This window comes from Rissa tridactyla, chromosome 4, assembly GCF_028500815.1.
Source record: "Rissa tridactyla isolate bRisTri1 chromosome 4, bRisTri1.patW.cur.20221130, whole genome shotgun sequence".
Taxonomy (NCBI): Eukaryota; Metazoa; Chordata; class Aves; order Charadriiformes; family Laridae; genus Rissa; species Rissa tridactyla.
Genome location: NC_071469.1, coordinates 18,283,051 through 18,309,056, shown reverse-complemented (window position 1 = coordinate 18,309,056; position 26,006 = coordinate 18,283,051). Strand labels below are relative to the sequence as shown.

General features: G+C 55.0%; 1 protein-coding gene across 1 annotated transcript; it reads right to left on the bottom strand.

The window, feature by feature from the left end:
• Positions 1-5,592: 5,592 nt before the first annotated feature.
• On the bottom strand, positions 5,593-24,094 carry IGF2 (insulin like growth factor 2). Its single transcript, XM_054200905.1, has 4 exons — positions 23,542-24,094; positions 15,672-15,834; positions 8,451-8,617; positions 5,593-8,001 (listed from the first exon to the last, which is right to left on the bottom strand). The coding sequence occupies exons 1-4, from the start codon at positions 23,647-23,649 to the stop codon at positions 7,759-7,761; spliced, it is 681 nt and encodes a 226-aa protein (XP_054056880.1). The 5' UTR covers positions 23,650-24,094; the 3' UTR covers positions 5,593-7,758.
• Between the last annotated feature and the right edge of the window lie 1,912 nt (positions 24,095-26,006).

The following is a 26,006-nucleotide window of genomic DNA, read 5'->3' as shown; positions in this document are numbered from 1 at the left end:
GTTAAAGAGGAGGAATTTGATTTCCATGCTCACTCGGGTATTCTTCTTTCCCTCCTCCCCCTGCCCAGCCCTATCCTACGCTAACAGGCTGTACTTGGGAAAGGCAAAAGCCGTCCTCCTCTACTTCCATTCCCAAGGGAGCGAATTTCCTTGCATGACTTCCAGGCTGGTGAGGGATGCCCAAAGGCATCTTCTCGCAACGCTTGCCAGAGTTGAAGCTGAAGGCAACATGTTGTCATGGTCGTCTGTGCTCCTCAGGCTCCTGGGTCTTTCCTCCCCTCCCGGGATGCTCAGCACTGGGGCTTGTATCCTCCTTGGGAAAGAAAAAAACCTAATCTCCCTTTCTGAGTTTCAGCTCTTTATGCTTCTGCACGTGGTAGCATCAATGGACAAAATTTCAACTCTGGAAAACTGTTTCTCATTGACTGCAGGGAACAACTTAATTGTCGTGTTAACGATGCTGGGCTTCCCAGACCGCCGTTTTGCTGCCTGCGCCTGAAACAGGGAGCAAGGAAGCAGCGTCAAAGGGAGAAATTATTTCTTGGTCTGGAATTTCCCTCTGATCTTTCTGTGTAAAGACCAAAGAGGTAGAGAGGAAAGGGCTGCTAGAGCCTGGTCAGAGCCTACCTGAAGGCAAGTGTCTGCAGCGCTACCCTCGCTGCGTAAGGACTGAACCTGAATATCCCCGCACCAGAAACAGGCTGTTTAACTTGTTTAGGTCCTCCCCTTACTGTAGCTTCCCTTTGCTCTCAATGCTAAGCCTGCCTTTTCCGTTTCTCTCTTCCATCTCGCTTTCCCTGGGCCTCCGAAGCTCTGGGCACTGCAGCCCTCCCCCAGAAAGAGGGTAGAAAAATATTGGGAGGTTGCTGCTCTATTATAACTTGGCAGCTGCTGGCTCTGCGCGTCCATCTTCCTCCACTCCTCTCTCCCCCACTGTTAGATTCGATTTCATAAATAAATACCCTGTGTATTGACGTCAGCGTAGGCCTTGAGAAATAATACTCCTGCCGCTTTCTTTTCTAAGCATGGGGAACGGAGAGGAGAGGGAGGAGGAACAGAAGCAACAACCTCTTGGAAGATGAAGTCTTAATATTCTCTTAATCGCCTCCCTCCCTTTGCAGCTACGCCCCAGCTGTGAAGAAAACAACGATTATCATTATCAGTGTGCCCTTCTGGCTTGAGACGCGAAAATCAAGTCTCCAAAATTCCTGTTCCTAGTGATTTATTTTTTTACTGAGGAGAAATTAAGGGGAAGATACTCTGTCCTAGAAGTTGGAGGATTACCCTCAGAGGTCCCTGTGCTCCTAACATGGAGCTTAAGGAAATTGTACCCAAAATGCTGGCAGAGCTTGGATTATCACCTTGGTGAAGTGAAGGAGACGGTTCCTCCGTCTAGGGAGAGAAGACAAAAGACAGGGATGTCATTAGAACAGATATCATCACAGGTGGCTTCATCTGGTCATTAGGAGATGGTTTCTAGCCACCAGAACTGATAAGACATCATTGGCCTGCCAGTAGAGGCAATGAGACAAGAAACCTGGGTGCTTTGGGGGAAGATCTCTATTAATAAGTCATTTAATTTTTTTAATAATGCTTGTTTGCAATAACAAGCTTTATAACAAGACCTCCGGGTCTTGACTGCCTTCCTCAATCAGTTCCTTTTGAGTTTGACAGCTGAAGGATGAGGACTTGTACAGAAGGAGTATGTCCTTCATCTAAACAAACTGATGGGAGGACAGGGGGGCAAAGAGACTGTCCCAGCACTTCTCCCACGGAAAAGCATGCAAACACTGTGCTTCACGTTATAATTGTTGGTATTATTTCATCTCACTGCCCTAAAATTGTGAGCTATGCTTTTTCTAAAGCTGGCCAACAAAGAAGCACAAACATGTCCATCAAATACACGTGAGAGCTTTGAAAAGTCAGTAGAAGCTGAATTTATCTCTATTAATTTTGAAAAGTGAAGCAGGTATTTTATTGCTGGTGACAGGGTGCAAGTTCTGCACTTGTCTCTGCTGCTGCTACCTGTGAATTATTCAGATATTTCAATAGTGTTTGTTTTCCACCTGAAACTGTGCCATGCTTGATGCTTTCCAGCCAATGCTGCTTGCCATGTTGCTCTTTGGAGAACGCGCCCAGAGATGGATGCTCCGCCATGGTGCTCACCTCCCATCACTGCTGCATGCTGTGCCTGCCTTGGAAGCGCAAACCAAGAGCTGCGAGCAGCTGGTTTAAGACCAGAACAGCCCATTCTGAGTATCAAGTTTGACCTCCCACGCTGCCCAAGCTGAAAAAAACCCTAGTTCAGAAATTTCCTGCCTCCAGGCTATTGCTGGTCGCTGAGCCAGAGCCTGGCAGGTTGGAAACCTCAGCTTTTGGTTCACCGTTGGCAGATTCAAGGAGAAGGCAGTGAGAGAAGCTCTCTCAGGGCTCTCTGCAAACGCTGACATGATTTTAACGAGCAAGTGCATTCCCTGGGACTTGCACAGCTGGGAGCACAGCAGCGAAGCGGGCCAAGATTCCTCCAAGGACCGGTGCCTTTCTGGCAGGTTGAAGTCGTGTCTGCCGCAATGCGCTCCCCGCTGACAGCCAGAGGATCTTCAGTGCCCTGGGGGGGTGAGAGCCACCCCCAGCCCCTCCGTGGCAATGCCAGATACCTCCTAGGGCGTGGGGTCTCTTTGTCTTTGCAAACCGGGGTTCCCCTTCACCTGCACTGGGAGACATGGAAATCCTGTGCTACCCCGCGGGGGTGTTTTACAGCTCACCTGCTCTTTAATAAATAAATCAAGTGGGGGAGAAAAAAAATATATCAGATGCCAGAAGGTTGTTACGGCTGCTTTGCTTTATTAATATGGCATTACAAATGAGAAGCGCGATAGGTGCCGAAACTGTCTGAGTCTTGCTGAGTGCACGCAAGTGAGATAATTCACGATACATCAACACCTCTCCCAGGCCTCTCCACCGCCACGCAAAATGTCTGTGGACAATAATACATGCAAAAGGAGGAGCAGGTATACTTTAAAAAAACAACAAACACAGTTCTTCCCTTCAATGAGTGGTACATCACTGAAAGTCTGAGCTTTTGAGAGCAGGTAGAATGAAAGGGATGAAGCTGCTACAAGATACAGAGGTAGAGGAACCAGTTTGGAGGCTCAGTCCATCCTGATGGCACTAGTACATCTCGCTGAAAGCTAGGAAAACAGTTCAGCTGCTTCTGCATTAAAAACAAAACAAAACAAAACAAAACAAAAAAGCTGAGAAATAATGTAGAAGGAAAAAAAAAGGAAAAGCATGTGTTCGTTGGTGGGGTGTTTTTCCCCTGTATCTCCCCATATCCAGACCAAGCCAGAGACACTGATTTACACACCTTGCAAAGACTGTGGCCACTTCTGTACAGCAAGTTGCAAACTCCATCCTTCCCAGTAAGCCCTGTGTGTATTACACTGGAAAAAAAGCCCTCTGAAGAGATGCCTTATGCAAAAACCATTTGCCCTTTGCTTCCTGTAATGGTACATGGTGCCATTACATGGTAACACTGAGACCCAAGTGCCAGAGTTGGGGCTGGGCTAGGATGAAGGTGTGACTTTCCCAATCCTTCCTGGGGCTCTAGGCAGCATTTAGCAGTTACGCTTTGCCTCCCCACCCTCTTGCATGTCAGCAGAGCAGCAGGTGGAGGTCCCTGGACCAGCGGGGCTGGATGAGGAGCTGAGTTGGGTGCCCAGACCTGCCAGTTGTCCCACCCCAGAGAGCACTGGTGGTCATGGCTGCAGCTGCTTCTGCAATCCAGCAGCTAAGCCCTGGGACTTGTGGCTGTGTGTAGAGGCGTCATAACAAAAATCAGAGTCAATTCTGCCCATCTGTCTGAGTAAACACGGCATCTTGGGTTTGTTCTCAAGCCTACAGTCTGGGACTTCCAAGCTAAGCTTGTGACTTATCTGCTGACCTCCAAAGAGGCTTTTGCAGGCAACAGAAGAGACCTGAGTCGAAGTAAAGGTCCAGTTTCACCCAGCCTCCCACCCACTGGCCAGGACCAGGCTTAGAAGTCCCTGTGGCTGCTTGGGTCTCTCCTTGCAAGCAAAAACAGTCCTCGCCAAGCCAAAAGGCAAGATGGCACATTTTGAACAGTTTCCCAGTATCCAAAAAAATGAGCTGCTCTGGTATGGCAACATGGTGACCTGGGACAGGATAAGGAGGGTTAAAGATGAGCCATGCTTAGAAACAGCATCATCACCCTACGGTGCTTCACCAATGCTTTGCTCCTTAGGGGAGGCAGGCAAGAGGTTTAGCTGAAGTTTTGCTTGCTTTTTAATCATCTCTAAATGTCCTTCAAGACAGCGGTTAGACAGCAAAGAGCAGAAAGGGACCAAGTCTCCCAAAGGCAAAATTTCCACCAGAAGCTGCGACGAAGTCAGTCCTCACCCCTTCAAAGGGCTGCAGCAGGTGGTGGGACAGTGACATCCTTTCTCCACCTGCAATAAAGTCCACGTCCAAAGAAAGCAGCCATCCCTGCATCTGTACAAAAGCTCTCTTGACCAACAACAAACTGGTTTAAAATATGTATTTTTAAGTGCCTAAATCAGCAGCTCTGCTTTCAAGGTGGAAAATCTTTTCCAGCCCAAGTCATCTGCGGCAGGAGGCTGGACTCAGCGATGTCCTCACTCAGGTCCCTGACCCCACAGCGATACAGAGGTCTTGGCCACGCCAGTGGGAGTGTGCAGATGAGGTGGTATCTAGCTGATTTGGGGAATTAGGGATACCTGGGCACTGTTTTGCCCAGCAGTTTCTCTACTACCAAGCTGGAACCGGAGTATTTTACCTGCTGTTTGCACTGGTGCACAATGGTTATATGTGGTGCAAAGCAGCTCACCAGGATCCCTAAAAACTTATCTATCCCAAGAAACCAGGGAAGCACTGTCTACCAGGAAACCTAATCTAGACAAAACATTTTTTTTTTTGTCCTTTTTGCCTTTGGTGCATCTTCGGCTCCTGTTCAGCTTTCAGGTCTCCAGGAACAGCCCAGACTGGTAAAATGCTGAAGTTAAGCACATCCCGCTGGCCACTGGGAAACACCCCCGAATCTCACCAAGAATCGCTGGGTACCTATTTATCTCAGCGGGTTCGGGGGGGCATCCGGCACGGGATTGAGGTTTCAGGGATGTGTTTAAGGGCATCACAGCACCTCACCCACTCTTGAAGGTTTGAGCCCCAAAAAGGGGAGCTGCAACATACTCTTCCTCCAGGAAGACTGGAGCTTGGCATGGCCTTCTCCCCACCCAACACTCACCCCAGCAGCAAAAATAAACGAAAAGTAAAAGAAAAGTCAGGCTTCATATTCTGGATGGATATTTATTTGCTTAACAGATTTTCTTTTTTTTTTTCTTTTTTTTTTTCTTTTTTTCTTTTTTGGTACAAAGCATCCAGGAAAGATTTACTTCTCTTTTTAAAAAATAAAAACTAGGTTTCTTTTTAAAAAAGACACATGAAAAGGAAAAAAAAAAAAGTCAATTATTTGCAATCGCTCTGTTTTTATTCTGCCTTCCCCACCCCACCTACTTCCCTCCCCTCCCCTCCCCCCCCTTTAATTTGGACCAATTTTCATTCTTTTCCATATATATTTAATAAAATAAATAAAGGATTTTCTTTGTCGTGTATTGCAGTGCCATTTTTTTTAAACAAAGGCTTCATGGCTCAACATTGCAAGGTAATAACAAACAAAAGGATTATACATTAAAATCCTCCCCCTCTCAAGACTCCCCCTAGCCCTCCCCTCCAAACCACGAAATAGAATACAATTCAAGTAGTCTTTTTTTTTTTATGTTTTAAATGTATGGATATATAAGACAAAGCAAGTACAGAACTGGTTAACAGAGTGTCCCCATTTTATTAGCAAGTGAGAGTATATCATAGGGAGATGTAATTGATTCCCCCCTTTTTTACGGTTCCTAGACAGATAATATATATTATTTTAAAACCAACCTATTTTACAGCCCTCTGCCCACCTCTCAAACCCATCCGCTCACCGAGTCCCGAGCCTCAAGCCAGAGACTTGCCTTTCCCCCCCCCATCCCATGCAGCGATCCTAGCCCTGCAGCCGCCCGGGTGCATCCCTCCTCCTCCTCCTCCTCCTCCTCCTCCTCCTCCTCCTCCGGGGCCCCACTGCGGGGCGAGGGGAGGAGGGCAGGGGGCGCAGGGCAGGGAAGGGGGGATGTCCGGCGAGAAGGACGCAAAGGGCAAGAGAGGGAAAAGGAGATGGTGGGGCACGGAGCTGGCGCTTCTGCAGGGGCTCGGCGGCGAGGGCTGGCCGGAGCATCGGCGCGCGAGCAAGCCGTCAGGGTGGGGAGGAAGCGGCAGGTCCCCCATGGCTTCGGGAAGCCAAGCTCCGCCGGGGGTCCGTGCAGAAGCAGGGCCTCGAGTTGTAACTGGCAACACCTTCACCATTCAAAATAGTTTTTGTCTCTAGAACAGTTCCCTTTTAGTCTAAATTGTGGTGTGGTTTTTTTCTTTTTTTTTTTTTTTTTTAGAAAAAAAAAAAAAAAGGATGCGTGTCGATGTATTTCTGTGTGTGCGTGCATCTGTGTACATGAGTAACAGCCAACTAGCTCATATGGTCATGACCAAGCTATATTTCAGAAGAGAAAAGAAACACATTTATCACACTTTTCCTAAAACGAAAAGCTAAAATTTCAAGTTCAGTATTCGCTATCTTGTCCTTCCCTCCCCACCCTCCCTTGCTATTTCTGGGTTTTTTCCCTTCCAACTTACTTTAGCACCATAACACATTTTAAACATTACAATCCCTCTTCAGATACTACACAAAATGTCCCATAAAAATAGTGCTTTTTTTGCCAAAAAAGTTATATAATATATTATATATATAAATCAACTAAATCCGTGGCAAATGTGCAATGCAGACGCCTCCTCCATTTAAAGTGAGCAACAGCTCACTTTTTTCTTTTTTTTTCTTCTTTCCCCTTTCCTTTTTCTTCTCTCTTTCTTGCCTTCTCTCTCCTCTTCCTCTCCTTCTCATGTCATCGATGATTTCAAAAAGGTGCAAATCGATTTGGAATCTTGTAATGAAGCACACACACAAAAATGCAGATGGGGGCTCCTCGGAACTTCTTCTCAGGTACGTTTTTCTTTTAAAGGTGCAAAAGAAAGTTATAAAAATAAGAAAACCAAAAAAAAAAAAAAGAGAAGAAAAAAGTGGGGCGGGAATGAGGCAAAAAAATTATATCCCTCGATATTTCTCCCCATTTTACGTTTTTTTCACTTTATTGTCAAGAAAGACACGGAATGGACTCTTCTTCTCGAGAAAAAAAAAAGATTTAAAAAAAAAATTTAACTTCATATCCTTTTTCCCTCTTGCTCTTTCTTTTGTCTTCTGGCGTTGGCACCGGGGATGTCACGCAGCGCCCGGCAGCAAAAAGTTCAAGTGCCAAACTGTCCCTTTGCAAGTACAGGCTTGGAAAAACCGGGGGGCGCGGGGGAACGAAACAGGCTCTGGGAAACGAAACAACCCTCCCCCCCCACCCCGAAAGGACGATGCCGCAGGAGCGACGCCGCTCACCGCCGCCGCCGCCGCCGCCATCCCCTCCTTGCTGTGTCAGTTGTTGGGTTGGGGCCGGAGCGGCGTGAGGGTGCCCCGCCGCCCCGCTTCTCGGCTCGGCAGCCCCGGGGATGGAGGGGCTCTGGGGCCGGGTCTCGCCAGTCCTCCCGCCCTCCCCCGGGAGATCAAAAATCGAGACGGCTGGTCAGGGTTCATTTCTGGGGGCCGGCCGTTTCGGGGGAGGCTCGCGCCGCCGGGGGCCTCTGGCTGGGCAGGGAGATGAGGGGACGGTGCAGTGCCTTGGCTTCCTCGGCCGCTTGCAGCCCCTCCGCCTGCCACCGGTACCGGCGAGCCCGCAGGATGCCGGGCACCTCCCGCTGCAGCCGCTGGGAGCTTTTCTTCTGCCACACGTTATACTTGGAGTACTTGGTGTGCGAGGGCTTCTGGAAGCTCTCCTGCAAGGGGACAAGATAGCAACGTCAGCCTTGCCACAAGCCTGCCTGGCCTCCGGACGGCGGTTCCCCTTTTTGAGCTCCATCCATCCCACGGAAACCTTGCCCCATCCCTGGAAATAGTCAAGGTCAGCTTGGACGGAGCTCCAAGCAACCTGCTCTAGTTGAAGATGTCCCTGCTCATTGCAGGGGGGTTGGACTAGATGACCTTTAAAGGTCCTTTCCAACCCAAACCATTCTATGATTCTATCATCCAGCCCACCCCTGATCCTCCACCTTATTAAAAGCTGGCTTTGTGCAGCGTATTTGGCATGAGTAGCCATCTCTCGAAGGCTCTGCAGAAGCAGCAGACCTTGCAGCTGGGGCTTGTTCTCTCCCACCCGTGTCCTTCCCATCTTTCCTCTTGCTATTTATTTCGGGGAAGGGCCACCATCCCGGCGCAGCCCCTCTACCTTGCTGAGCGCCGGCAGGCCCGCCAGGGAGGTGGCAGAGAGGTCGCGCTCGGACTTGACGGACTTGGCGCAGTAGGTTTCCAGCAGAGCCAGGTCGCAGCTCCGAAAGCAGCATTCCTCCACGATCCCTCGGTTGATCCGCCGGTTATTTCGCCCCACCGGTCTACCTGCAATGGCAGAGACCCTCATGTTAGCCACCAATGTGGACCAGACCCTCTTCCCCGCTCCACGGCACCCATCCCCTCACAGGCATCCCTCCATCAGCCACCGGAGCCTGGTGGGTCCCACACATTTCAAAAACAGCAGTGCTTCTCCCAAACCAGCCAACAAACCAGCTGAGTTTCGCATTAAGGCTTTCCCAGACAATCGCTGTCGATGCCAACAGGGCTCCCTGCGTGTGCGCGGCGCTAATTAAAGGCACTTTATATGGCAGTGATTTATTCCCCTCCTATATCTCCAGCACGGGCGGCCCTTTCGGGCACAGCTAAAGCGAGGAAGCTCGAGCCCAGCCCGGCCGCCAGCGCTGCACCGATTCCTGCGACCATCTCCGATGTTGATCCTGGCAAGCGAGTTTTATTAGAAAGAAGCGTCGCGGTGTTGCGGCTGCCAACCTCCCTTCGTTGGGTCGACGGCTCAGGCAGGTGAAGCGAACCAAGGCGGATAAATTTTACTAGATGGGACAGCTCTGAGACAGCTGCAGAAAGAATACAGGCTCCCGAACCCGCCAAGAATAGCTATTAAACTTAATCTTTTAATAAGGATTCCTCTCTGTTGCTGCCTGCAGAAGGATGCGAAAGCCCGTGTCCAGTGCAGCAACAACCGAGTGCATTTCATGTCACCGCTTAATGACTGCCAAAGCGCTCCAGAGGAAAAGCCCGCATGAGTTTTACTGGGTTTCCTCCCCTTCTTGTAATAATGGAGATGGGCAAATTTGAATTTCTGATGCAAAACATATTTGCTTGGGAATTGCAACTTCCAAAACATAAACCGTCCTGAAATGAAAGGATTTTCTCGGCGTTTCTGAGCGCAAGTGTTTGTGTTTGGGCCATTGTGGGGTTTGCGGCGGGGGTTCAGCATGCTGCCAGGAGCACCTCTTCCCAGCGCAAGGTGCTCTGAGGGAGGGGAGCACAGGCCAGCACCAGCAGGGCTTGCAAACACGATCCGGTACTGCATCCCGGCCAGGAGAATTTGGGCATGGGAAAAATTGAGAGTGAGCTGTGGAGGTGCGGTGCTGAAGGCTGTTCACCGTGCCATGCTTGGACAAGCACCCGCCTCCCAGCCAGCCTGCGGGAACGCACCAAATAGTCCATGTTGGCCCCACTGCACGACCTGTGGTCCCCCCACGCGCTCCAGACGAAGCGGGCAGTCAAGTGTTTGGCCTCAGCTAAGATTTAAGTACCCTGGCTTGCAAGGTGCTGGCCAGTTTTCCTGGATATCCCATCCGGGTGCTCACCCAAAGAGCCTCAGCACGAAGTGCAGAGCGCAGGAGTTTTCTGTGCATGCAGTGCAACCCCACGGCAGCCCCATGCGTGCAAGGCAAACACGCATGGGCAATGCAGCCCCGTGTGTGTGTGCAACGCAGCCCTGCATGCGCGATACAGCCCGGCATGGGCAATGCAGCCCCGCATGCGCGGATGCCACCCCGCATGTGCAACGCAGGCATGCAGAACCCCACGACTGTACCTCACCGTGGGCTCTGCAATAGCAAAGCAGCACGGCACGCACTCTCTGCTAAAATCATCCCTGCCCCCATCGGTGGGGAGCCCCCTGCTCCACGCCAGTGCATCGCCGTCGCAGCTGGAGGTCGCGAGGGCAAACGCGGCATCGGGGCGCAGGGTGATGGGGCAGCCGACTCATACCATGGAGCCCGCCTTCGGGAGCCATTTCAAATGCTCTATTTTCCACGTTCGTCTTTCCCCCCTGCGCCACCACCCTCCTTCTCTTTTCCTCTTTTTCTGGAAAAATCTCCAGCACAACCTTTAACCAGCCCCACAGGAAGGTGAGAAGGACGGTTCCCTCTTGGTAAAGGCTTGTCAAAAGGAGCACTGTTCGGAGTTTAATTTTCTTTCTATAGATGCTTGTGGCCAAGAGGCACGCTGGATTGGGCCCTCCCTTTACAGACAGGTGCCTGCAGCCGTAGGAGCGATGCCGGCACAGACAAACCAGGTGGCGATGCCTGAGGGAGACAGGGGAGAGAAGCCAGCCTGGGGCCACCTGCATATGTTCTTCTATAGGCATGCGACACCTGGCGAGGTCCACGGGAGACCTGCACTGCCACCAACATCCCGCATCTCATATGGCCCCCGCTCAGCACATATCAAGCCCAGCACCCAAACCTGCGTGCCTGGCAGATTGCTGAAGCATCAGGCTGCTTCGGAAAGGCATCCTGGAGCACGGGCAGAAGGAGGGTTTGGAAGGAAAAGAGAAAAAAACTCAAGTCACCCGCTCTCGCTCGCACACCCCCAGAGGGCTGCATTCACACACGCTCCCGCTGAACAGAAGGTTGCACAAGTGACGACACGCACGGTTCGGGGAGAAGTTAGAGGTTTTGAAAGGTTACACGTTTCCTCTCGAAAACAGAAGTTGCCCGCTTGCAGCTATGTGTTTGTTTGGGAAGAAGAGGGGAGGGTGAAAAACATGCAGCAAAGAGGGACCGTTTTCATCGCCTGGCCGTCGAGGGCACTTTCTGGCATGGCGGCGTGTGGTGAGAGGACGGCAGTGTGGTATCAACAGCCCAGGTGTGTCACTGCCCGGGCGAGCTGCCGGCAGGGACCACAGCGACGGCATGGCCCCTTCCTCCCAGCTGGCTGTCCCTGCCCGGCCGGGGGGCACACAAACAGCCCCCGGCCCCAGCGCCCGGCCACTTCTCTCTTGCATAAAGCTGCTGCGTGCTGCTCTCCCCTTGCCTGCACCGCTGCCAGCTCCGCTGCGACGGTCCGATAGGGCACATTTCCCATTACATAATTGTCCGTACGGATCTCGCCAAATGCTGATACAAGCCTCTGTGGGAGAGTGACTTTAGGAAAAAAAAAAAATAGGCAAACATAACAAACGGAGATGTAGTCCCCAACGCACCTGGAGACAACAACCCAGGGAAGAGATGCCAGGCTGTTTCTAGTCAACAGCAATATTGCTGCTGACCTGGATTGGGAAAAGCGTTTGTTCCATAACACGATTTACGCACGGACTAAAGGTTGAATTTCCTGGCTTTTGCCCATGGCTGGCATCTCACTTTGCTGCCACTGCCAAACCCAGGGAGGGTTTTGCCACTCCGTCCCTTGCCCGCAGGGGGAAGCTGTGCGGGCTGCGGCACTGCTGGGGCGCGCGAGCCACTTCCCATGGCAGTGATGACCGCCTCCTCCCGAGGAAACGCGCTTCCTCTCGGCCTTCAATGAATGGCTGTGCTCTCTTTTTCCCCAAATTGTGCTCCACCAAAACCTCCCACAGCTCTGGGGAGGGGATGAGCCCTGTGATGCCAAGCCCAGTGATGCCAAGCCCAGCAATGCAAAGCCCGGCAATGCAAAGCCCTCTGGCTGCCCGTTGTTATTCCCACCCGGCAGTGGGCTATCCCAACAGGGAGAGCTGGACATCCCAACGGCAGTGCAAAGCCAAACCCATTCCCAGGAGAACCTGGAGGCCGCGTACCTGCAGCTCAGCTATGCCTCCGTGCCGGAGGCGGTGGCACGGCCGCGAGGGGACAGGAGAGTCCCTTCCCTGGCATCACCACCCTGCTGCTCCGGGCTCCCCACCCACGCCGTGGCCGGACGGATGCCACAGGGAGGGGTGCGCGGTGCCGGTGCCACCCTAGCCGGGTCCCCTCTCCTCCGGTCAATCAGGCGGCAAGCCGAGTGGAAGGGGACTTTGGGTGTAAACAGTCCCCGCGCCCCTGTCGCAGGAATGTCAGGAGCAACAAGGGGGCCTTTGTGCGGCGCCGGGCCCCGTCCCAGTGCCCCCGGCCTGGCCCTCCCCCACCCCGGCACCGCGCTTTCCCCCCTGCTTTTTCCTAGTATTATTCGGAGGAGCGGCGGGCGCGCAAGAATGTGCCCCGTCAGCACAAGCGGCTGCAAAGAGCTAAATTCTTATCAGCTGTTGGAAAGGAGGAAACAGGAGCTGTTGTTTACAGAGAAGTCGGACGCCTCTCCCCCTGCAGCCCCTTCTGCCCTCCCTGCCAGCATTGCATGACAGCAGCTTCGCGGCTGGGGCTTCCTCTCGACCTGCCCCGCTTTTTCCACTCAGGGCTGCACTCAGCATCCTTCCACCATCCCCGCAGTGGGTGCCAGGGAGCAGGGACAGTGGGTCCTGACCCTGACACAGAGTTGCAGTGGGATGCCACTACCTTGCCGGCACCTGCAAGCCAGTCCTAAAAGCCTTAAAAGTCACGGAAGGGAGGAATCATGGCAGAGGCGGAGAGCAAAGCACGCATGGCCGCAGCTGCAGCTTGCCCAAGCATCCCCGGGATGCAGTGCAGGGCTAGCGTGGTGCACATGGCCGTGTCCACCCGGTGTCCCGTGGCCAGCTAACCCTGTCACTGCCTCCTCCTGCCCCTGTTGGTGCGGCTCTTTTGCAGGCCCAGCTCTGGGAGGCAGCTTGAACATCCTCAGCCCCCAGCACCTGCCAGCCACAATGCCTCCAAGGCCACCTGGGGGGTGGGACTTGCTCCCCATGCCAGCAGACAGATGGGCATCCCAGTTATCAGGAGATGCACCCTCCTCAGTCTAGGTTGCATATCTTCCCTGTGTCCAAATGCTTTGGGGACGAAACACCATGGGTAAGCCGCATCTGCTTGCATGGTTGCGAGCAGCGCTGTATTTCAGAGCTAGCTTTGCTAGCTAAGTGCTCCCTTGTACGAATGCCGAGCATCGTTTAAGTACTTAAATCGCTGCTGAAGCAGAAAACCGATAATTGTTTTTCATACCTTTTTTTTCCCCCCAAGATTACCAGTCGGATGCTTGTGACAAGCCCCGTCCAGCAAGCGGGGCCCACCTGTGCCTGCAGGACAAAAGGCTGCCCAAGTCATTTACCTCCCGTACAAACGACTGCGTTAGCACAGGCTGCTCATCTGGTCGCGCATCCCATGCTGAGAAGTGCTCATCACCAACCCAAGCCTCATTTTAAGATGTAAACCCACAATCACGCGACATAACGGTGCCCCATCAAGCCTATACGGTGACAACAGTGTATCCATGAGGGTTTAGGAGTGAAGATGAAGCCAACTGACAGAGGTAGAGGGAAAAACTGAGGTGAGCTGGGGATGTCCAAACCCTTCATCAAGTAGAGCCATCACCCAAAATGTCTTCAGCCCTGCATGGTACATCATGGCACAGGCTGGCCAGATGCCGAAGGGAGGACTTCGCTTCATCCCCCGGCACCTGTGCACTCTGGAAATACTCAAAAAGAAGAAGGGAGAAGACAAAAAAAAAAAAAAAAAAAAAAAAAAAGGCAAGAATCCCCTTGCAAGCATCAGCCTGGCCACTTGGCACCAAGCAACTTGTCTGCCTTCAAAAGTGTTTTTATTTTGGCCTGGTCGGCTGGGTTATTTGAGGTGAAAGGAGGTCAGTTTGTCTGTAAAACAAAAGCCCCATTCCCTTTCATCCCCAGAGAGGGGGAGGAGGGAAGAGAAACCATGGGAGGGAGACGGATGCTCCTCTATATATAGAGGGAGAGGAAGAGGTGTGAGAGTGTGAGAGGAGCTCGCCTCCTCGCCGCACCAGTAAGGCCAACCCCGGACCCACCGCCTCGGCTGAGCTCCAGCGCAGGGCTCGTTGGCGAAGGAGAGGTGGAAGGGGAGATGAGAAGAGGAAGGGCTCAGCGAAGGGAAGGAAGTGCGCCCAGGGTGTTCCCCAAAGTGCCGCCTGCCCGCAACACCAAGGGGGGCCACAAAAACATCCCACTGCTCAGCTGGGACGGGGTAGAGCCATCGCCCCCAGCTCGCTGGGAAGCCACCTGCAGCCCGACCGCCTGCCCAAAATTACACAGCCCCAACACCGGCTGCTGCTGGATGTGGGATCCCTGCGTCTCGCCCTGCCCAACCTCAGCAGGCAGCCTTGGCCAAGTCTGGATGAGCATCCAGGCTGGGAAGGGACATCCAGGCTGGGAAGGGACGTCCAGGCTGGGAAGGGACGTCCAGGGTCATCTCCTAACTTTGGAGTGCCCCGTTCACTGCACAGGCAGACTGGGATGAGAGGGAGGATGATTCTTGACTCCACTACTGCAAAAAACACTCTGTTACTTGGAAAGGGACCTTTTAATTCTTTTTCCCAAAGCAGAGGCAAGACTGCCAAATGCACGGCACCGTGTGCAACTGGAATCTCCATCCTCTTCCCCCCTGTTTGGCGCTGCATCTTTCCTGTAGTCAGTCACTCTGTGGCTCAGTCCTCAGCAGGCAGCAAGACACAGGGTCTTCCCTCTCCCAAGCAGAGAAGGGCATGGAAACACCAGAACAAGGCATCACGCATGAGGCACCTTCACCCATAGATTACTGAGCATCCATCGCTACCGGTGTACCCCTCCTCCTCCCCATTTACCAGCTAAGCCGTTGTACTGCTAATGCCAACAGTCCAAACCCCCAAAGCATCCTGCTGGAAAGCCCGCTCCAGCCAACTGTCCTGAAGTCACCTCCACTCTGCGGAAAACAAGCAACACTGCATTTTTTTGCACTAGCTGCGCTGCAAAAGTGTAAGACATCACTCTTCAGCGACAGGTTGACCAGCAGGTAGCCAGGAGGCCATAAAGAGTATTTTGGGAGCAGTCTAGAGGCTGCTGCTATACCCCAGCAAAGCCTGCCCAGAAAGGGGGAGCGCTCAGCTCCCTCCTGCTCTCAGGATGCAGCATTTGGGCAGCAAGCTTTAAAAATAAGCCGGGGCCCAAGCTCAGCAGAGAGCTGGCTGCAGACATCCTCGTTAGTTTAATGACTTGCCCACACCACTGGTGAGCCAATCACCCATGGCTCCCCAGTGATATTCGCCTTTCCCGAGCATCAAATGCAGGACCCAGTCTCCCCATGGGACCAGACAGTCCCCAAAACCGGCGCGAGGTGGGTGCATGTCACACTGAGCACGTCGCTTGTTTCACTCCTCTCCTCACCTACCGCCGCGTACAAGGCAATCACAAAAAACACCAGGCTGGAAAACCCCTCCTTTCCCTCCCAGCCCGGCTCCCCTGAAGCAAGGCATGGGGTGGGGGCAGCATCCTGCCCACCACCGGCGGCCGCCCGGCACTTACTGAAGTAGAAGCCCCTGTCCCCGCAGACGAACTGCAGCGTGTCCACCAGCTCCCCGCCGCAGAGGGTCTCCGCCGTGCTGTATGCCGCGGCCGAATCCAACGCGTAGGCCAGGAAAGCCAGGAGCAGCAGCAGCATCCGCCTCGCCGCGCACATCCTCTGCACCTGGGGACAGAGGCACAGCATTAGCACAGAGCGAGAGACCCCTCTCTGCCACCTCCTCTGGGCAATGCATTTCCCCCCCCCGCGCCCCCCCGCCCCCCCGCCAACCACCAGCACGCCGGGGGGTTCGATGCCCGGACATGTCGGGATGCTGCAGGGAAGGACCGGCAGCGCTGAGCCGGCTGCCGGTGCAAGGCTTTCTCCCTGCGCTCGCCTCGCCGGTCAGCCGCTCCGGCCAGACAAGGTTTGCATTGAAGCGTTTTTTCCATTGGAAAATCCCACTTCAGCCTAACTCTGAAAGGCTTTTATTCCCCCTGCTCTTTCAACAGCGTGACTTTTTTATTTTTTCAGTTCCGATGACAGGTTTTCACGCCCTACCTGAACGCATGTTCCCCCAAAGCAGAAACAAATGAAGTTTCAACCTGTCCTACAGCTGCTTTTGAGGAAAGCTGGGTTTTGCCAGGCAGCGGCGGCCTTCACCCCAGGTGTGCGAGAGACCCGCACAGCCGAGGCTCGGGCAATCGAGGGGCTGATTGCACAAGCCATGTTTGCTGATGAGAGCCGGGACCAAGAAGACATCCCTCAGGAGCAGAGCGGTCCCACGGGAAACACGCCTGAGGCATCACCAAGGAGGGCCAAGGGGGTATCAGCCGGCACGGAGGATTAAAAAAGAAACTCCCTGGATATTTGCTAACTAACCCGAGGATTTCCTCTGCCTCGGCTCCAGCAAACAGCTTTACCTCTGCGTCAGCTTCTGCAGGTGTAAAGCGAGGGTGCTATTGCCCCTCTGGACCAAGCAAGACCCATGGATGGTTCGAGGCGTTAAGAGTCCCTCAGTGATTAGCATCACTGTATAAATACAGCCAAATAACGATGGTGGCCAGTCAGATCAGCTCAAAACGATGAGAACTGTTGCAAAATAGTAGCCAGCATGGGGCAATGCTAAATCTCACGCAGAGCATTCCCTCTCCCCGCTAACGTTCCGCCAGGATGCTGGGTTTCACATCCAGCCTTCATCACCATAGCATCTGAGCAACTCAAGAATAATATCAGTTAATGAATATTACCTCACCCCCCCGGGATGCTCGGAGATGGAGCCGAAGCCCAGGATAGATTAAATGACTTGCCCAAGGTCACGGGGGAAGTCTGAAGCACAGCCAGGAAATTAGCCCAGCTCCCCCGGGGCCCCGCTACGGTCCTGCCAGCAATAAAGCCACCCTTGCTACCAATTTTTTACTAGCACGTAGCTCAAATCATTGCTGCTAGAAATGCGCCGTGCTTACAAGTAGCGAGCTCTTCTGAATGGCAGGAGGACAGGGATCAGCAGCAAGAAAAGCCAAAACGGAGGCTGCAAGGTCTGGGTGGGCGGAGTGGGACATCCCCCCAGCACAAGGTTTGATGTCCATCGTATAGCACAGCCTGTGCTGGCAGAGACCAGCAAGGCTGGCAAAACCCCTCCAGGGCTCTGGAAAAGAGAGGCAGCAGCACTGGGAACAAACTGGGCTCAAACCAGCAAGTGGTGGGACTGGGGACAGTTTTTCCAGTAGCTTTTGCCCCACCTTGGGAGCGAAAGCTTACACCAGGAGCAGAGGGATGGCAGCCGGCTGTGATTGCACCACACTGCCACGCCGCAGTGTTTTGCCACCAACACCTTTTCACCTTGATTTTTTCATCCAGTGGCCAACGGGTGTTTACGGCCCCCCCGCCCCAGCATGACCGTAGCATCACCTGCACTGCTTGAGTCACTTCCCTGGTGTGGCAGCATTGGCAGCTGGATCTCCAACTGACAAGATGGCAATGACCCTGCTCCTTCTCCTTTTTTTTGTCTTATTTTTTTTTCCTTTTTCCTATTTTTTTACATGCAGCTCCTGATTGCTGGTGTCCCCGGGGCGCAGGTAGCGCTGGCAGCTCATTGCCAGGGCGGCAGATGCACGCCAGCCAGTGCCGCCACCGAAGCTGCTGACGTGGGACTTGAGGACACCCAAATAATCCCCCATCCCCAATTAGGTTCAGGCTGGCTGCAAGCAGTGCGGCTAACGAGCAGGCTGGGCGCCGGCCTCCCCCCAAGCTAGAGCCGGTCCCCCAGAAGGAGCTTCCTCGGTGGCACAGGTGACAAACACAGATTTCCCTCCACATCCCATCTAAAGAAAGGGCTGGGATGCTCTGAAGCAAGGGGAGAGTGAGGTTTTGTTGGCGGGGCGATATCTGATGCTGGGGAGACCTGATACCTTCTGTGGAAAAAAACTTGCGATCCTCGGAAAATACCAGCTCCTGCGCAACCCACACTGCAAGCACAAGGTGGGCCCTGGCAGCCCTCCTGCCTCCACTGCGAGCCCTTGTAGGGTGCCCACGCACCCCCTAACTCCAGCCGGGAAGCCCCCCTGAAGCCACGAGGACGGGGACAATCCAAGCGCTGTCACCCAGGGCTAAAGCGGAGGTGTGTGATGCGATGAAGTCCCCTTTTGCTCGCGCATCAGCCACCCGCCTTTTCCACCGCTGTCACCTTGGCGTCTCCCTGCTCCCTCCAGCAGCCGTGTAATGAGAAACCGGGCAGCAAAGCAAAAAGCATCTTTATTTACTACCCGGTGCTGCAGTTTCTCTCCAGCTTGATGGAGCTGCAACCCAACGCAACCCCGTAAACCCTTCCCTCTCGCTGTGTCCCTACAGACCCTGCAGAGGAAAAACCCCCAGGCTTCACCCAAAGGCAAGGCAGGCTCCTGGGCTGCTGCCACCAGTGCAGCGCATCCCGATGACCTTTCAATCGATCATTGTCCCCTCTCACTTCTCCTTAGCGGGAATGAGCAGCACCCATGCAGGAGAGCTCACACCCACCAGAGCAGGCGCTGCTCCCCAAAACAGGGTGGCACGGCATGGCTGGGTACCCGCAGCCCACGACCCGGTGCAAGCACCACGCTGGCTGCCCAGGTTGCACGCAGCTTCAGTTGTTGTGGCCAAATCCGACTCAGCATCATGAGTCAAAGCCCTGTGAACCCCTCCAAGCCTTCATTCTGCACTGGAAACGTGGGACAGCACTGCTTTTGGTTTCTATTCCAAGTGTTAGGACAGGTCCAACAGCCTCAGTTGTGGGACAGGAGTAAATTCACACTGGTGGCTGGAAAAACCCTTCGGTTTTATTAGAAAGCGTCTCTCATGTGAGAGGCAACAGGAATAAGGAGAGAGGCTACGCCCAACAACGGTTCATCCTTGCCAAAGCGGGCTCAATCAGCCATGCCGCCTGCCATTCCCCCTCAGGTGCCTGCACAGAGCTCCAACGCTTCAGGATGCAGTTTTAACCAGGGCCGGTGGGAACGGCAGCGTGAGACATGCCGGCTGAGCACCAAATTCCTCCTAACGAGGACTCAGACCCCACACGGCGTGCAAGAGGGTGATGCAAGGGGAATTTCTTTGTTGCACGGATGCCCTGTACCATCCTGGGAATCGCACGTGAGAGCAGCCTTCTCGGCGTGGGAGAGGCTCAGACAAGCCGTCGGAGTCACAATGCTGGCCTCCCCTTGCCTGGAGAGGGCCTGCTCTGCTCTCCGTCCTTCCTGTCCCTCTCCTGCCTTCCCCCGCATCCCCAGGTCCCCGTGCGAAGCCAGGCTGCTGCAGGAGCCAGCTCGGCCATGAGCTGCTGCGCATGGGATGCTCCCAGCTACTGCACCCATGGCCGGGGACCCCCAGTAAACCTCTCGGCAGCCCTCAACCCAGCAGGGACATGCCAATAGAGAGGGTCCTCTCAGCATGGCTGCAGTGCGCCAGGAGCGAGCCCAGGGACAAGTCTGCAGCGGGAGCCACCCTCCCACCCGAGGCCGTTAAAGGCTTTTTCAGGATTTTGCTGCAGATTCAGTTGGATCGACGATTTCTGTCCAGCTGCTGGGGAGTCGGAGGCCAAGAGGCCACAATGTGCTACAAGGCCCTGTTGCCAAATCTCGGAGGACAGCTCAGGCATCCCTTGCATCCAGGCTTGTGCTGAGCCAACCAAACCACGGTGCCTCTCTTGGGCAACAAACGTCTCCCCAAAAACGGAGACTAAACCTCCTGTCTGACCTAATTCCTTCTTCGGTCTGGCCTTCATTACAATTTAATATGAACAGAACAACGTAGGAGGGAATTGACAGATGGCCCAGTCTGCAAAATTTGGATTTGGACAGCAAAAAGAAAAAAAAAAAAGAAAAATCTCACTTCTTTGTGGAGCAGTGCAGCATTTAACAGCAAAAAGTCATCGGCCCAAACCCAGCGGCATGTGCAGGAGGAGAAAACCCCAGTTTGTGCATCCCAGCCTTCACCACCCTCCACCCCGCCAAAAAAAAAAAAAAAAAAGAAAGCGGGAAAGCAGGCAGATTGATGTTTCGCTGCGCCGATGGATGCCTGCGAGGGATGCCGAGTGTCTCTCTGCGTTCCTCCTCTGGGAGGGCAGCCCCAGGAGAGCGGGGAGCTGAGCCGGTTTCCAGCGCGGCTCTCCCGACGGGGCAGGAGGCAGGCGCCCGCGCCAACCTCGCACGTGCCAAGTCAGCGCCGACCCGGCCCACGGGCAACCTCGCGCAGGGCACCGGGCCACAACACCCTGAGGTGCCAAGTGGCAAAGGGCTAGAGGAGGCCAGCGGGGAGAGGCACAGGTGCCTTGGCAGCCAAAAAACACCCTGGGGCTGCGTCTTGGGCAGAGGCACCGGGATGAGGCACCTGAGGGTACCCGAAGGGAGAGGAGCCGCCGCGTGCCGCGCCGCGCAAGAGCCTCCTTTTTTTCATGTAAAAGAGAAGGATGAGATTTCCAGCCCGCAGCTTGGAAGGAGCAAGCTTCAAAACACAAAACTTTTGACCATCGAGCTGTCAGGCGAATAAAACCGACCCAGGACCAGGGGTTTTGCTGTTCAGCTCAGGCTTGGAAAAAAATAAAAAACCTCCCGATTCCTGGCACCTGGCTCGCATGACATTTATATGGCTGAGGTTGGCAATGCTGCTGCTATTTTTAGCCCTCACATTTTTGTCTTCACTGCTCGTCCCCACCAGCAGCCCACTCCGTCCCTCGCCGGGGGTCACCTTCCCGCCTCCCCGTTCCGCCGGCGGGGAGAGACTCCTGCCTCCTCTGCCCGCGGGACAGGGGCTGGGGCGGGCAGGGGAGCGCTGCCTGCACCCCGCGGCTATCGGGGCTGCAGCAAGGGCTACCGTAGCTGTGGAAAAATCAAGCTGAAAAAGGTGAATGGGGTATTCAGTACCATTTACTCACCCCACTGGGGAGTAAGAACGTATTGCACAAATTTTGGTATGCAGCCCAGAAACATTTGATTTATTGCATAAAAAAAAGGAAATGCAATCTTGCTTAACTCTTCTAAAGACAGCTGGCAGGATCCAGGGAAGGGATTTAAGTCCATTTTAGTAGCCTCACTTAACTCCTTTCTTTATTGTTCCTCTCTCCTTTCTGCATTCCCATCCAAAACCTGGAGTATATCAGGGAAAGTTAACAGCAAGTTAAGCTGTTAAATCAGAAATTGCGGTGACTGGAGTCTACTGGCAAGTGATATTCCCACAACACGTTGAACTTGCTTTATGTCTTGGCAGAACGGCTTTAACCCTTTCAGAGCCAGGCTGCCACGCCAAGGCAGATTTCTTCCCCCAGTGTCCCCCACCTCTCCCCGACCCGTCATGCAAACGCCTGGAGGGGGGCCGGTATCTCTTCACCCCGTAAAGACACATAGCGGCCTTTAAAAGCAAAGACAATCCCAAAGAAGGATCAGAGAGGTCAGTCCCAGGACACGAGCAGGGAGAGGGTGGGCCACTTAGAGTGCTCGTATGCACTGCTGGAAACACACCAACTCCTCGGTCCCTCTAAAAATAAGACCTCACCTGCTGTGTTTGCTTTATTTAAAAAAAGAAAAGTACAGCAATGCTTTTCTCTGGTGCTCCACGGGGCAAGCCGGGCTCGCTCCGAAGGCTACAGGAATCAATGGGAAGACATGTACTGACACCTCCGGGTTGCCTGGTCAAAGCAGCAGCCCTCCAGCCGGGCTGCAAAAAGGATCACCTGTCAGAAAAGGCACTGGGACACACACGCAGACACATTTTGGCTCTCAAATTTCATGTGGCGGTGGGAGGGGACCCACGGTGTCAAATCTTTTATCCCTTAATGAATTTTCACAGGAGCCGGGATAGCCCCTTTGAAAGGCTGAGTGAACTTGTGTGGGTGTCGACAACATGGAGCAAGATTTACAGCTCTGACCCATTCACCCCCACCAAAATTGTCAAGTTGGGTCCAAAACAGCTCAGTGAAGCTCAAATCAGAAGTGTCAGTCAGTTTTATTCCTCCAGATGTCCTTAGCACAAAGTCACCCTCACAAAACCCCACGACCCAGGCTCCTCAACTCCCCTCTAAATCAAGGCAGGAGGAGGAATAATAAACCCAACACGCTGCACCCTGCGAAGTAAAAGGAAAAAACACAGACACGCGTAACCTGACAACAAATAAACCCAAAGAAAAGCCAGGCCTTGGCCTCCCAGGCACATCCCGGCATTTGGAAGAAAACTACAAGCTTTGGATAGGAAGCCTCGACTGGAGGGTTGAAAGCAGCGTTTCTCCCGAGGTGTCTATTTAAAACCACCCACACAAACCTTGTTTTTACACTTGATTGCTCCACGCCGCCTCAGCGAGACCTGGCGTATCACAAACCCCGCTAAAGTACCACTGGCTCGAGGCGAGGCAGCCACATCTGCTGGTACAGTTACGCTAAATCCGAGTTTCCTCATGTGCCCCAATTCCCTACTGCTCAACAGAGTGCTAAAACCTTTCCAAGTTGCGCTCTTAAAACAATTACTGTAGGGAAAAGCAATTGGGAAGGAAGAAGAAGGGGAAAAAAAATAAAAAATAAAAAATAAGAAAAAAATCACACAAAGTCGAAGGCTGCATGCCAACCATTAACTCTCACTCCATTTTGGCTGCGCTTTCTTGTTTTTCCTCTCCGTATTTTTATCCCTCCGAGACCGAGCGCGCCGCAGTGTTTTGCAGAAGGACGAGCTGAACAATCTCCCCGGGTCCGCGGAGCCGGGAAACTGCCTGTCCCTTCCCCGCGCCGCCGCGGCCGCCTCCCCGCTCCCCGAACGGCCCCGGCTCCGGCGGGAGGGACGCGGGCGGCCAGCGGCCGCGCAGCCCGCCGTGACCTCGCATAGCCCCGGCCCCCGCCGCCGGGACGGCCCGGCCCCCGCACCACCGCGGGCCGCCCGCACCGGCGCGGTGCCGCCAGCAGGCCCCGCACTCCCGCCGCTCCCCACGCGGGGCATCCCCGCGCCGCGACGCCGCTCGGGGCGCGCAACGGGCGCGCAAACCGCGCGCAAGCCGTCCCGCCGACAGCATCCCACCCCCCCGCCCCCGGCTCCGGACCACCACCACCATCCCCCGCAAGGTGCCGGCAGCCGGCGCGCTGTCCCCGCCGCCGGGACGCGGGGTCCCCCCCACACACCCCCGGGATACCCCGCGCACCCCACCGCCGCGGGCCGCCCCGCGGCTGGGCCGGCTCTCGGGGTCCCTCTAGTGACACGCGTGGGGACGGCGGGCAGCGGGGACGGCGCGGCTCGGCATGGCACGGCTCTGCCCGGCGTGGCACGGCTCTGCCCGGCATGGCACGGCTCTGCCCGGCGTGGCATGGCGCGGGGGAGCCCGCCCGCCTCTGCCCGCGGAGCGGCGGCGCGGAAGGGCGCGGAGGGGCGCGGAGCGGCGCTTACCTTGGCGCTGCCGCTGCTGCTCTCAACTTCTGGCGGCGGCGGCGGCGGGCCGGGGAGGAAGGCAGGCTGCCGGCAGCGCTCATCCGTGTGTGCCCCGGCGCTTGACATGCTGCTCTCCTGCCCTGGCAGCGATCGCGGCTTTGGCTCGCCTTCCCCGCGCCCTGGCTCGCTCTCCTCGCCTTGCCTTTTTGGAATGTCAAGTCCCTGCTTGATTTTGTCTGAAGGATGTTATTTTGTTACGATCAGGTATTTTGTTATTCTAGAGAGCGAGCGAGCGCTTTCCTTTTCTTTCTTTCTTTTTTCTTTCTTTTTTTTTCTTTCTTTTTTTTCTCCTTTTTTTTTTTCTCCTGGTTTTCTCCCTCCCGTCTCCTGCTTTCTTTTTTTTTTTTTTTTTTTTTTTTTTTCCCCTTCCTTCTCTTTCTCTCCTCCTGCTTTGGCTGCCCCTTGGGTGGCTCTCACTTTTGTGTTTACTGACTGCGTCCCCCTGGCCGGGGCGGAGGGGCCGGCTGCCTGACTGCCCGCTGCTCCCGGCTGGCTGCCCCACGAGCGAGGAGACAGGCAGGGCGCTCCGGCTGCCCCCCTTTTATACCCCCCCAATGGGCATGCTCTGAGTTCCCCAGCGAACACCAGCCCGGCCACGCAGCCAATAATGTTGCAGAGCGGTCTAACCCCCTCTCTTCCCTCCCTCCCTTCCTTTCTTCCCTCCTTCTCCCTCGTAACCCTCCGGAGTCCAGCTCGGGGAGGGAAGAGGGGACAGAAAGTTTCTGCCGCACGGTTTCTTCGCGGGCTGCTCCCGAGTGGGGGCTTTGACCCACCCCGGCCGACCCCGGGCGGGAGGCGGGGGGACGACGGGGGGCTGCGCGCATCACCCACCGCCCCCGCAGGTGAGGGGAGGAGGTGGGGGTCCGCGCCCCGACCCCCTGCCCAAAATGCTGGGGGGGAACCCCTGAGCGTCTCCGGCTGCCGGGTGGCGAGCCCCCAGCCCTGCGGGGTGAGAGGGGGCAGCGGGAGATTGCCTTGCCCGCCCCGCTTTCGGGGCTCTCTCTAGGTGCGCACAGGGCACAGGTGTCCGCGCCGGCCGCCGTGCCCTGCGCCGGCCCCCAGACTGCTCGAAGGGCTCCCCGGCGAAGGCACGGGCATTCAGGGGTGCCGGTCGCACGGCCCCCTTGGGCTCTCACGCCTGCCCCGGAGCCCTGCCCCGTGTTACGCGCCCCAGTGCAGGCAGGCGAGCCCCCGCCTCAGCAGAAGCGAGCCCCCGCGTCCACCCGCGCACGTCCGTGTGGACAACATGGACGCTTCCCCTCCGCAGGGCAGCGGCACTCGGATTTTGCACCCCCGCAGAGCACCTTCCCGAAGCGGTTCCTGCTCACTAGGTCGCCTCTGCTTCCCGCGGGCTTTTGCAAGCCGAGCACGGTTGCCTTTAAGCCAAAGGGACTTTTCCCAGGCTTGGCCGTGCGTGTGGAGCGGCGCGCGGGCTGCAGGCGCTCCCGCTGCTCCGCCGGTGCTGCTGCCTGGCAGTCGCCTTGCGCCGCATTTAGGAAAACTCGCCTTCTTCCAAAGACCTGCCCGGCAAAGCTGCCCCACCGGCGAAGCGGCTGGCCCAGGGGAAGGGACCCCGCTCGCTTTTGCCAGTGGCAAACGCAGCCCCCAGCCAGCCCCCGGGTGCCCACACCCTCACCCAGCCCCGGTGGGCGCCCACTTGCAGGGATGCACAAGCCAGGCTGTGCCACGGACACGCACCCTCCTGGGCGCGGAGAGGAGCAGAGCTGCTTGAGATTGGGCAGCAGGCTGGTCCCTCTCAGGCAGCGCTTGCCATAGGGAGTGGCATGAAAGGACAAGGATGCAGCAGCCCTCACCCCAACATGCAATAAAGAAAACTTCTTTTCTCTCTTTTTTCTTTTTCAAGTTTGCACTTCTTTCTGTCAAGGATGGGGGGCTTGGTGCAGCTCTGGACAGTCAGAATTGCCCTCAACATGCCCAAGACAATGTGAGCAGGACTGGTACTTTCCCACTAGGCTTTGGACATCCTTCCCTCCCCATCATCCTTCTGTTCTCCGGGTTGTCCTCTGGACTGCGCTTCTCTGGGCTGTGTCGCTGCGTATCCCACCCAGCAGACCTGGTGTCAGGGCTGTGGGCCTCAACCCAAACACGGGCACACCTGGGAGAGAGACGTGATGCTGAGAAAGCGGTTCTGCGCACACCAGAATCAAACACAGGCATCAAATCTCAGCTCCTACATCGACATTTAAGCATGTAAAGAGGTGTCCTGGCCATCAGAGAGACTGAGCATCTGCCAGTATGTGTCAGGGCTCCAGACTTCTCCCAGAAAGAGGCATCTCCATCGATGCTTACCTTTGGCTTTAGGAGTTTCTCCCAGATGCCAAGGACCTAGTAAATCCCAGTCGTGGATCCTTGCAAACCACTCGGCAGAGCTGGTCTCCTTAACAAAGAGCAACCACCTCTCC